We start from the raw sequence: 12,933 nt of genomic DNA on the forward strand, positions 1-12,933 counted from the left end.
TGTGTGTGTGTGTGTGTGACTGAGCCTTTAGTTTTCTGTTATCAGTCGTTCATATGATTATAGAGTTGTGAATGCAATGGCTAAATCAATTATCTTCGACACAGGAACAAATGCGTCTGCATTGGATCAGCTGGTTTTAACTCTGGCATGGGACCGAGTTGACATCGCCAAGAATCATGTATTCGTCTATGGACAGCAATGGCTGGTGAGTGTGCAACATGCTGTGGACTATTGTTATGGTATAAAATCGTTGTTAAAGGTAACCACAGTCCTGCTGTTTTATGGCAGGGTCCCAGCGGCTTCTCCCCGCTCCTTTCCTATAAACTGACAGATTTCTCTGTATAAGCACTAGTGACACTAAACATGGAGACGCCATCGGGGACCAGCCTGGTCATCTCATGCACCTATTCCTCTAACGGCTTTTCATTGTAGGTCAGAGTAAAACATACATGTATGCAATCCCTCCAGCTGCTGATTCATTTATTAATGGATGGTACTAGTGACGGTTATCACACCAGGGTTATTGGAGAACCTGTGAACATTCCTAAATTTCTCTGTAGAATATGCTCCTTAAGGGTTTGCTACTGAAAAAAGTTTGATTTTTTTTTTTTTAAGAAATGTTCTATAATTATACTAATATTCAGTTAGCAACTCCACTTTCGCCTTCTTTACATTCTACCAGAAAGTTATATAAAGTGATATAAATAACAAATCTGCATCTATTTTAACATATTTGACTGGAGCCAATAGTTGCGGACAGTGACTGATGTATCATTGTTTTCTCACCTTCTCTGGTAGATTGTAATAAAATACAACCATGGTTCTTTCCTGTGGTGTTAAAGGATTAGTCCTGCATGTCTTCTGCATAGACATTAGCAGGGCCGGTGACAAGACGTCTACTGATGCTTGTCAGGATGGCTCTATGATTGGCCGCTGTTGTGCTCTATTCCAATGAATAGGACTGTTGCATGATACCTGCTGATCACACTGGCTTCCTGGCTGGTACCAGTAGATGTGGCATCAACTGCGCTGCTTGCCTCTAGATGCAGAAATTGTCAGAGCAGGACTAACATTTTGAGGTGAAAATAATTTTTCTTTTATTTAGGAGTACATTAAAGTGTAACAGTTTTTATTTTACTTTTCATGTGTAATATTGCTTAATGAAATAAAAATTATATCGGCGTTATGCTTTAAAAGGAATCTGTCATCAGGCTTTCACAACAGCCCAAACTAATTATATGCTCATGTAGTTTTCTCAAAGAAAAGTCCAGCAATACTTTTATAAGGTCAGTCCGATTCTCTGTTACTGAGAAATCAGTGTATGATTTTATATGTAAAAGAGGCTGTATCTGAAGCTTCTGTCGCTCCAGCTCTATTCCCCATCTGGCATCACCACCTCCTGCTTTACTTACTCCTCCTTTGCTTGAAATCTCACCGCATACAGGCAGCCAGTTAAACAGGAGGCGGCTGCGCTGGGTTGAGATTAGAGCTGGAGCGACAGATGCTACAGATCTACAAATGGTCCGTCAGTCTCATTTACGTATCAATATAATCGCTGATTTAATCATAGAATCATAGAATGGTAAAGTTGGAAGGGACCTCAAGGGCCATCGGGTTCAACCCCCTACGAGTGGAGGTTTTCCTAAATCAGTCCAGCTATATGTTTATCCAGCTTCCGCTTGAAGATTTCCATTGATGGAGAGCTCACTACCTCCCATGTTAGCCTGTTCCACTCTCACTGCCCTCGCTGTCAAAGTTTTTCCTAATGTCTAATCTGAATCTCCTTTCTTTTAGTTTTATCTCATTGCTTCTTATCCTTCCTTGTACTAATGAGAATAGGGTAGTTCTCTCTGCACTGTGACTGCCTTTCAGATATTTGTAAACCGCTATTAAGTCTCCTCTCCGCCTTCTCTTTTGCAAACTAAACATTACTTGTTCTTTTAGCTGGTTTTCTTAGGACATGGTTTGCAGACCTTCTACCATCTTGGTTGCTCTTCTCTGGACTTGCTCCAATATATCGATGTCTTTCTTGAATTGGGGCGCGCAGAACTGTAGACAGTATTCCAGGTGTGGGGTCTGACCAGGACAGAGTATAGGGGAATAATGACCTCTCTTGATTTCTTAACGTAAGAACAAACTGGCCATGTAAAGATATTGCTGGACTTGTTTTTGAAAGAGCAACATGGGTATCTCAATAGTTTGGCATTGGAAATCCTCCAGACAGATTCCTTTTAACTATCTTTAGCAGATCTATAGCTCACCATCATAACGAGAACTCTTCTTTAGGTTGGTGCCCTGGAGCAAGCCATGCTGGATGCCCTTGTAATGGACCGAGTGGCATTTGTGAAACTTCTCATAGAGAATGGCGTCAGCATGCATAAATTTCTGACAATACCAAGGCTGGAAGAGCTCTATAACACCGTAAGTTATGTTTTAGTGCTCTATAATGAGCCAAGAAGCTATCTAACTCTTGAGTCTAATTCCCATCAATTGTGCTTTACCATGCCATCCGTACGTTTAAAGGGAAATGATCATTCAAAGGTATCTATTTTCCGCTCATCTTTTTAGTTAAACTAGTGAAAATGGCTTCCGCTGTATTTTCAATGCAATAAAAAAAATCTCTTCTTTTTGCTGGAATGCTTAATGCCGTCAGCACATCATAGCACTTATCATACAGTTAATACATAATGTGCATGTTGCCTGAATTATGCCTTTCATTCTTGATCAGTTCCCTTTATTACATTTAAAAACTTGTGTTTTTAGTTGACCCTTAAATACTTAGTTTTGTAATAATTTTTCCATCTTAATTCCAGTTTATGATGTCAGTAAATATATGATTGCCATATATTAACTGAAGTCATAATATTACTCACATGTATTTCTTTTCTCCGTTAAAGAAACAAGGTCCTACTAACCCAACTCTGTTTCATCTTGTCCGAGATGTTAAGCAGGTAAATCCACATTGTCTCCTATTGTGTATGGTCATGTCCTGTGTCTTGTTTTGTGTTGGGCACTAGTAATGCATGTTGCCTTAAAGCGTTCTCAGCCATTTTCTTGTTATTGATGGAACACATGAAACTTTGTAGTACATCTAACTAGGGATCATTCTTACTTTCATCACTATCTTAAACTTTTCATTGCATGCATTACTCTGGGCCGTGAAACAGGCCATAGTAGTGTATGTTTCAAGTTCCTCCCCTTCCCTACACCTTTTGCTCCACAGAACGAGCCCTTATAATTTGATCTTCTGCTTCCTAGACCATGACTTCAATTTTTGGAAGCAGGGGTACGCTTTAGCAGTCAGTTTAATGTAAATTTGGAGTATAAGTAATGTAACAGCTGATCACCATTATCCCTAATGTTACTGTGTGTTATGTTGAACCAAGAATCTCTTAAACGTTTTTAATTAGAGAGGATCCTGGTATTCAGCAAAAACTTCACTACTCTGAAGCCGGGTGTACATGTACCGGCTTCAGGGAGGTGTAGTGCGCATGGCCGGAAGTGCGGTGACTTCTGAAGCTGGGTGTGAGCTTACACCTAGCTTCAGACATGCGCAATACTGAGAGGTATATGTGGCTTTTAAGAGATGCAATGACGCTGTTCATTATGTACTATGTTATCACTGCCATAGGGGCCTGGTAACTTGCTAAGATGGCAGATTAGTTGGGGGAACTAACGGCCATGCATCTAGTCACTGTCCTCATTAGCATCTCATAAATTGTCTAACTTTTTCTAAAGATCTCTTTATGCGAATATATGCAAGGACTCTTAGGCTGAGATTATATATGTACACCCAGAACTGCTCGTGGTTCTGAGTGTCCAGGGGACCTGACAGGTTCACTTTAACCTCTTAACGACCATGGGCAGTAAAATTTAGCCCTAGCGGTAAATGTTAATCCTTGCCAGCTGCCAGAGGTGATCCGCGCACATGTCAGCTAATTTGTACAGCTGACATGTGTGCCTCACAGGCAGGAGTGGAATCACATTCCACCCGTACCTGTTAACCCCTTAAATAGCGCTGTCAAAATGTGACAGCGCCATTTTAATAGCGGTCATGGTAAAACTGTACTCACTGGCCGCCATCAGAAGTCTCGTCACGTGATCATAGGGAGCCGATGGTTGCCATTGTAGCACAGGATCATGTTTCACACGGCCGAGTGCTGTGTGAGACAGGAGATGATCATTTCTGGTGTTCACAGCTGTGTAGCTGTGATCAACAGAAAAGAATGAGTGATCAGACTGCTGATCGTTATAGTTCCTTAGGGGAGACTAGTAAAATAAAAAACAAAAAAAAAACCTAAGTTCAAATCACCCCCCATTCGCCCCATTAAAAATGAAAAAAAAAATATACACATTTGGTATCACCACGTTCAAAAATGCCCAATCAATCAAAATATAAAATCAATTAATCTGATCAGTAAATGGCATAGCGGCAAAAAAATTCCAAACACAAAAATTACGTTTTTTGGTCCCCACAAACTTTGCGCAAAATGCAGTAACAGGCGATCAAAACGTAGCATCTGCGCAAAAATGATACGGTTAAGTCAGCTCGAGACGCAAAAAATAAGCAGTCACTGAGCCATATATCCCAAAAAATGATAACGTTACGTGTTGTGGAAAATGGCGCAAAACGTGCGCCCCTTTTTGTTTGGTTAGAAAAGTCTTGATTTTTTTTTTAACCCCTTAGATAAAAGTAAACCTATACATGTTTGGTGTGTACGAACTCGTACCGACCTGAGGCATCACACCCACACATCAGTTTTACCATATAGTGAACACGCTGAATAAAATATCCCAAAAAGAATCGTGCAATTGCACTTTTTTTGCAATTTTTCCAGCACTTGGAATTTTTTGCCAAAAACTCATGGTTTCATTTAAAACTACAACTCGTTCTGCAATAAAACAATTCCTCATATGGCAAGATTGACAAAAAAATAAAGTTACGGCTCTCGGAAGAAGGGGAGGCAAAAAAAAGTCGTAAAACGGAAAATGGGCAGTGGGTGAAGGGGTTAAGATAGAATGTTAGGAAGTTGTTTTCGGCTAAATGAGTGTACTAATTGTTCCTATAAACCACCCTTATTTGTTGGGATGTATATAGCAGAAGTACTTGTTTGACACTTGTTATATTTCCGAACATATTAAATCTGCATTGTTGGTTTTAGGGCAATCTTCCACCAGGCTATAAAATTACTTTGATTGACGTTGGCCTGGTCATTGAATACCTGATGGGTGGTACCTATAGATGCACATACACCAGGAAGCGCTTTCGAATAATTTACAACAATCTGCATGCTGGCAATCGGGTAGGTATCTGTGTTTTTGTATAAAACATAACACTACATTACTGTTGTATTCTTCCCCCCCCCCCCCCCCCCTTCTGCACCATAGCTTTTAGTAACTTAGTATAAACTTTTTGGTGTTGGCATCTTTTGACATTTGCAGTAATTCAATATCCTGCCATCTTGATTTTACTCTGATTACTAGCTTTCATACCGTGTTTCCCCAAAAATAAGCCTCTAAGATTTTTCCGCCTTTTTGGAGTAGGCTTGAAATATAAGCCCTACTCCAAAAATATGCCCTGGTTGTGGACTCAAATTAACAGTATCGTGAAATAGGGCTACACAAGCCCTATTTCAGGATACATATCTTTTATTGTCTCCTTGTGTTGCTCTAAACCTCGGCTAATTAAGAGAATGAATTTTCACCTTCCTCTCCTGTAATCCCGCCCACCATTCTGAATCTTGCACTGCGTGTATGACTATGCAGCTGTTACACTTTGCTCAGGGGAAGAGCCGATGATTGTGATACGATCCAGGGGCACTAATAAAAGGCAAAGATAAGTCACCTCCTAAAAATAAGCCCTAGCATATTTTTCAAAGCAGAAAAGAACTAGTAATACAGCAAGCAGAGTGCAGGACTCAGAGACATGCGTGGGATTACAGGAGAGGCGGGCGAATATTCATTCTATTAATTAGCCATGCGCTTGCTCACCGCAATCCTCAGCAGCTCTCCTGATCTGAGAGTGACAGCGTGTAAGTCTATGCAGCTGTCATTTTTAGCTCAGGAGAGCCATCGAGGATTGTGACGCAATCCTGGTACAGTGATGCAATACAGCAGGCATTGAGTCAGAATTTTGGCTATGTCTGAATGCCTCCAATTTGCTTTTGTCTCTTGGAGCTGTTGCTTAGTAATAGATTTGAATCAGTTTCTCACTGGTGGCAACATTCACATGGGGTAGGAATGAGGCCTTAGGCTATGTGCCCACGTTGCGTTCTATCCCTGCAGAAATTTCTGCAGTGATTTGAACAGCACACGTGTGCTTCAAATCGCTGCAGAAACACTGCGTATGAAAAGCCGATTTCATGCGCTCTGGATGCAGCCTCTCCCATAGACAGAGCGGGGGCTGCATCCAAAGTGCACAAAAGAAGTGACATGTTGCTTTTTAGAACGCAGCTATTTGGCAGCATGCAAATCGCTGCGTTCTAAAACACAATGTGCGCATGGATTATGCATAATCTTCATAGATTGTGCTGGGGACGCAGGACGCATGCAGTTACGCTGCGGTGCAGAACGCAGTGTATCTGCATGCAATACGCACACGTGGGCACAGAGCCTTAGTCAGTGAACATCTGTAATCTACAGGCCCTCTCTGCAGCCAGGCTATCGCTGTATGTTCTGGAGTCAAACTCTATGGACCAAAGGCAACTCCGCCGCTATCCTGAGCCGTGTATGCAGAACTCTCCTCTTTTTTTTTTATATGGCTTAAATTTACTATGGCTATAAAATGACAGAAGACACTAAAAAAAAGCTTCTAATGTTATGAATGGACTTTGAGTCAATGTTCTTACAATTCTTTATCAGTTTCCAATCTATTGAAAAGATCTGTGTACATGAAATTATATTTTACAGCGTTCTGGGAGAAACACTTCAAGCAATACGCCACAAATGCGTAAAAGTCACGAATCATTTGGAAGTCGAGCAGATAAAAAGGAGAAGATGAGACACAATCACTTCATAAAAACAGCACAGCCTTATAAACCAAAGGTACGGAAGGTTCTGTCCATTTAGCTTTTCTGAGAACACTTTAGTAGCTGATGCGTTTCAATTGTAGTATTCTGGTTATATTTGCTTATGTTGATTTTTAATCACACCAGTGCCCCTTCTAATAATGTTGGGGCACCCAGTATGATAGCACAGTAGGGAGATTGGTGTGGTGATTGTTGTTTTTGACACGGGTTTTTTCCCTATAAATTTGCCCTATCATTCACGTGTCAGCTGCTCCCATCACTGGCCTCAGTGTTGATGGACTTTTGTGCTGTCAGAGACCTCTGGACCCTGTGATTGGCAGCAGCAGTCACATGTGATGAGCAGGTTGTTGTCACCGCTACTGCGGCAGTGAGAAGGTCAGTGGGTATGTAAGGAGTACATCATTCCCTAAGCTCTGCCTGATGAGTTATTGACTCTGTTTCAGGTCGTTATTTCTTACATGTCCTTAAAGAACAAAGGTTATACTCTTTTATCCCTATCCGATTATCAATTACTAATGTCTGTGTGTAATTAGTGCATTAAAAAATACTTTAACAGCTGCCATCTTCTGCCATTTCCAGCGCTGCTCCTCTCCTGCATCACGTGGCCGCAGTTGTGACCTGCCTGCCCATGCAGCATTTGTGTGGGCCAAAGGTCAATTTCTCATTGTAAGTCTGAGTCGGAATGATGCTCCTGTCATAGGCTTACATGAAGAGCAGAACAAACAGTCTTCAGTGTGGGCCCCAAGACAGAGCTGTGGTCACATGATGCAGGAGCAGCGCTCCAAGAAGTCGGGGACCAGTAAGGATTTTAGCGCACTCTCTGTACACATAGTAAAGATTGATTACTTAGTTGGGGTAATGTGAGCATACTGCCGGTGTTCTTCTCCTTTAAATTTGACACATTTTCATGCAATATTAATAAACTGCTGCATGTTTTTATACTTTGTAGCAAGATGCATCATCTGATGAGGGGAAAAAGAAAAGGGTCAAAGATGAGATTGTGGACATAGACGATCCTGAAATGAAGCGTTTTCCTTACCCGTTTAATGAGCTGCTGGTTTGGTCTGTGCTGATGAAGAGGCAGAAAATGGCCCTTTTCTTCTGGCAGCATGGGGAGGAATCTATGGCTAAAGCTTTAGTTGCCTGCAAATTGTGCCGCTCTATGGCTTATGAAGCAAAGCAGAGTGATGTTGTGGATGACACATCAGAAGAGCTAAAGGAACATTCAAGGTATTTCTGAAAATTACATTGGGCTCCTTGTTGTGCATTTACATTGCTTTGATTTTTATGGGATCTCACCACTTGATAGAATGAAGCTGGTAAGATACTTGTGACTAAACATGGCAGATTTGGCTCCTGATAACAGCTGGCAGAAGAATCAAGAAATTTGTTGGCAGTTTCCAACTCACCTGAGCTAGGGAAGCTGGCAGGAGCCCAATCTGCCTTGTTATTCATCTAAATATTGTGATCTTAAGGCCTGCCCATACACATTAGACTAGTGTCGGCTGAACGCGCAGATATTGATGCGTTCGGCCTACAGTCTTTGTATGGTGGCCTCAAACAGCTGTTGGGTGAGATGGCAAATCTGATTCTGCCTGCCGATTGCTTGATTTTACGAGAGATGAGCCATCAGTAGGCATGTTTAGTGATGGCTTTCTCATTGAGGGCACAGGTGCTCTCTGCTGAACAAGCGCCCCTATGTACGGAAGAGCCAGAAAAGAAGGCTGTCGGGCAAACGATTGGCTGAAGTATCATTCGGCTGTCAGGCATCTGTGTGGCCAACTTTAGAGTCTGGTCCACCAGTATCAACATCTGATCTGTCTTTACGCTTTAAATAGTAATTCACTAATGTTGGCAAGGACAACCCTTCAATATTAGTATGGTCACATTCATTGGTCAGGTAACCTAGTTTTATCATTTCAGATTAATTTTATATTAAAACTGTTTTGCAGTGAATTTGGGCAGCTAGCAGTGGATTTGCTAGATCAATCCTTCAAACAAGATGAAACCATGGCAATGAAGCTTCTCACATATGAGCTGAAAAATTGGAGTAATTCTACCTGCCTGAAGCTAGCTGTATCCTCACGACTTCGCAATTTTGTCGCACACACTTGTACTCAGATGCTGCTGTCGGATATGTGGATGGGAAGATTGAACATGAGGAAGAATTCCTGGTATAAGGTGGTACTCGGGTGCTTTTCTTTTCCAGTATTTACCATTTTACAAAGTAGCTAAGTTAATTTCTTGAATTACATCCCAGCTTCTTGAGTGTTGTTGTGTTCTTAAAGCAGACTAACTGGTGATTGTTGACGTCTATCTTAAATGGAATCTGTCAGCAGGTTTTTGCTATGTAATCTGAACACCGCATGCTGCAAGGCTTAAAACATAGAGTTCAGGGATGCCTGTCTTGTCAAGGTCACATCTGTTATTTGCTATGTTTTTTTAAGCAGCAGGGCTTCTCATTGCTTGGACTACAATGTCACAATGACGGCAGTTTGGCACACCCCCTCCTTCATTTGACGCCTCACTTTCAATGTACAATCTCTTTTGAAAGCCTGGTGTGGGGTGTGTACAGTTTTCTTTATCGTTCCTTATGGGAGACCCAAACCATGGGTGTATAGCTTCTGCCTCCGGAGGACACACAAAGTACTACACTCAAACGTGTAGCTCCTCCCTCCGGGCTATATACACCCCCTGGATGACAATCTAACCAGTTCAATGCTTTGTGTTTCAGGAGGTCACACACACTTGCATTCTCTGATATTTTTTTTTTTTTTTTAATTTTAAAGATTTGGAAGAAAAGCGGGTCCAGTCTGGACTCCCGGCATGTCCCTTCACACCCCACTCTGTCGGCGGTGCTATTAAGGTTGACTTTACAAGGCTGGAGCCTTCACATGCCGCGCTCCTTCACATCCTCTGAGAGGCTCTGGGTTGAAGTGGGAGCCGTCACGGTCCTCTCTGCTTGCAGAAGACCGGTCTCCATCCGCAGCCCTGTCTGGTTCCTGCTGGAAGGAGCGTTCACCCCCCCTCAGGGACTGGCCCTGCGTCTCAAAAGCTAAGTATTGAGACGTTTTTCAGGGGTCCCGGGTACTTTTATTAGGGGGACAGTATGTGTTTTATCGTTACTGTAAATTCCGGCCAGTTCTGGGGGTTTCCCCTGAGAACCGCGCCGAAGGTGCCTGCTCGTCGGCCGCATTTTAAAATCTAGGCCCCGGCTTCAGTTTGGGCCTAGTTTCGGTTTCGGCTTCTCTGCATGTCATGCATACAGGATGCATAGCGTGGCACCGCCCACCGCCCGGCCAGCAGAGGGGAGAACACTCCTCTCTGGGGAGATGTTCCCTCCCCTGTATCTCTCCCTGGCCCTCCGTTTTTCCCGCTCTTGGGCTAATACCCGCCCCCCCTCCTCCTTCCAGCGCCATTTTCTCAGCGTTCTTACACTGGACGGCGCTGGATGCTGCAGCTGCTGCTGTTTAGGAAGGCTGACGCTTCACTGGGGCTTTGAGCTGTGGAATCCGGAGGGCACACAGAGAGCGGTTTGGTAAGCCACAACCTCTGGTTGTGGGCTTTTTATTACACTCTCAGGGCATTCTACAGGAGTGTATTCTTGCTGCAGAGCTTCCACCTCAGCAGCATGTCTGTCACCCGAAGCAAGGCTGCAAACATGTACGCTATATGCACTGCTTGTAAGCTCATTCTGCCAGAGCCAAGCACATACCCACATTGTGATGCCTGTGCTAATATGGTTGTGTCTCAGCCTGGAGCCTCCTCATGGGTCCCTCCGGCTTCTCCGGCCCCGGTGGCTGAACCCCCGGCTTGGGTAGCATCTTTTTCACAAGCTATTTCTTTGTCGCTCCTAATTGGGAGACCCAGACAATTGGGTGTATAGCTACTGCCTCCGGAGGCCACACAAAGCATTACACTTAAAAGTGTAAGGCCCCTCCCCTTCTGCCTATACACCCCCCCGTGGGATCACGGGTTCCTCAGTTTTCAAGCGTTGTGCGAAGGAGGTCAGACATCCACGCATAGCTCCACTGTTTTAGTCAGCAGCAGCTGCTGACTATGTCGGATGGAAGAAAAGAGGACCCATACTAGGGTCCCCAGCATGCTCCCTTCTCACCCCACTTTGTGTCGGCGGTGTTTGTTAAGGTTGAGGTACCCATTGCGGGTACAGAGGCTGGAGCCCACATGCTGCATCCTTCCCCATCCCCCTTTGGGCTCTGGGTGAAGTGGGATTTACCGGTCTCCAGGCACAGAGACCGTGCTCCGTCCACAGCCCCTAGGGAATCTGCTGGATATGGAGCGGAGTTTCGTCAGGGACAGGGCCCTGCTACGCCAAGGTACTCTGTGTCCCCGTACAGACCGCGCACACACTGCAGCATTGCTGGGTGTGTTAGTGCGCCGGGGACAATAGCGCTGCTGCGCTTGTGCCACACTTCCACAGCTTGCTAAGGGAGTTAGTGTGTGGGGAACTGCCGCGCCGGCCCCTGCTGACAGTTTTTACTGTGACGCGGCTGGGACTTGTGGTGCGCCGGGGACTTCCGCGCTGGCCGTGCAGATTTGTCGGCCGCGCTTTTTACTAGAGTCCCCGGCTTTTGCGGCCTAGTTCCGTTTCGTTCCCGCCCCCAGGCCTGCCAGTCAGGGGAAGGGCGGGACGCTATACAGAAAGTCAGCGCCGAGGGCTGGAATCTGCTTTACATACTCCAGCCCTCACATTGAGCACAGTGGGAAGCCAGTTTCCCGCACTTTGTCTGAGGCACGCCCACGGTCCGCCCCTCTTCACAGAACGCCGGCAGCCATTCCTGATGTGCAGGCTGAGCTGGAAAGGGGAGACAAGTTCTGGGACACCCAGGCATGGGATTCTGGCGACTACACACCCGCTTTTAGCGGGCGGTAAGCGGCACCCTCCGGTGCTGACCCCACTAGTGAAAGTGTTCATTTGTATTTTTCTGCATGCATGCTATACATTGCACTAAGTCGCTGGTGATTCTTGGCTATATACCCTCCTGGAGGAGAATATAGCATGTTGTCCGCAAAAAACAGGGGTGCCAAGGCACAGGCTTTCTATGCTGCTTGCACCGCTTGTGCGGCTGTTCTACAGGCAGGGTCCACTGACCCCCATTGTGTGCAGTGTTCGGTCCCTGTGCTCCCTGCTCGGCCAGGGCCTCTGCTGGAGGTGTCCCAGAGAGATCCACCTGTGAATACTGTCCAGGTGACGGGGACAGAGTTTGCAATTTTTGCGGATAGATTATCTGTGACTATGCCTCAGATTCTAGAAACTATGCAGTCTAGACCAGTAACTCAGACATGGGCGCTGTTGATTCATTGCTCCCTGGCCCCCCTCAGTTGGAACAGCTCCGGGGGTGTCCCACGCATCCCAGGGTGATGGCTCTGGCACGGACGACAGTCCCAGACAGCCTAAGAGGGCTCGCTATGAGCGGCCCCCTACATCATATCACTGGTCAGGCTCTCAGCAGGAGGACTCTCTGTATGATGAGACGGAAATAGCTGATCAGGATTCTGACCCTGAGACCGCTCTAAATCTAGATACTCCTGATGGTGACGCCATAGTGAACAATCTATCGCGTCCATCAATAAAGTGTTGGATATTTCTCCCCCAGCTCCTCAAGTGGAGGAGTCAGCTTCACAGCAGGAGAAATTCCATTTCAGATTTCCCAAGCGGAAATTAAGTACTTTTCTGGACCATTCTGACTTTAGAGAGTCACTCCAGAAACACCACGCTTATCCAGATAAGTGTTTCTCCAATCGGCTTAAGGATACACGTTATCCCTTTCCTCCTGACGTGGTCAAGAGCTGGACCCAGTGTCCCAAGGTGGATCCCCCTGTCTCCAGGCTTGCGGCTAGATCCATAGTTGCAATGGAGGATGGGGCTGCACTAAAAGATGCC

General features: G+C 44.9%; 1 protein-coding gene across 2 annotated transcripts in view; it reads left to right on the top strand.

Annotated features, from left to right (window-relative positions):
• The window catches only part of TRPM7 (transient receptor potential cation channel subfamily M member 7), a 227,669-nt gene that overhangs the window by 97,274 nt on the left and 117,462 nt on the right, over positions 1-12,933 (top strand). Inside the window, exons 11-18 of one of the 2 annotated variants that reach the window (XM_075345830.1) lie at positions 105-205; positions 2,287-2,421; positions 2,524-2,541; positions 2,898-2,951; positions 5,163-5,303; positions 6,910-7,044; positions 7,978-8,258; positions 8,981-9,209. In XM_075345830.1, coding sequence (XP_075201945.1) covers positions 105-205; positions 2,287-2,421; positions 2,524-2,541; positions 2,898-2,951; positions 5,163-5,303; positions 6,910-7,044; positions 7,978-8,258; positions 8,981-9,209 — 1,094 coding nt within the window. The remainder of the gene's footprint in view (positions 1-104; positions 206-2,286; positions 2,422-2,523; positions 2,542-2,897; positions 2,952-5,162; positions 5,304-6,909; positions 7,045-7,977; positions 8,259-8,980; positions 9,210-12,933) is intronic. The other variant, XM_075345831.1, reaches the window with a different exon arrangement.

Source organism: Anomaloglossus baeobatrachus, chromosome 4, assembly GCF_048569485.1.
Source record: "Anomaloglossus baeobatrachus isolate aAnoBae1 chromosome 4, aAnoBae1.hap1, whole genome shotgun sequence".
Lineage (NCBI taxonomy): Eukaryota > Metazoa > Chordata > Amphibia > Anura > Aromobatidae > Anomaloglossus > Anomaloglossus baeobatrachus.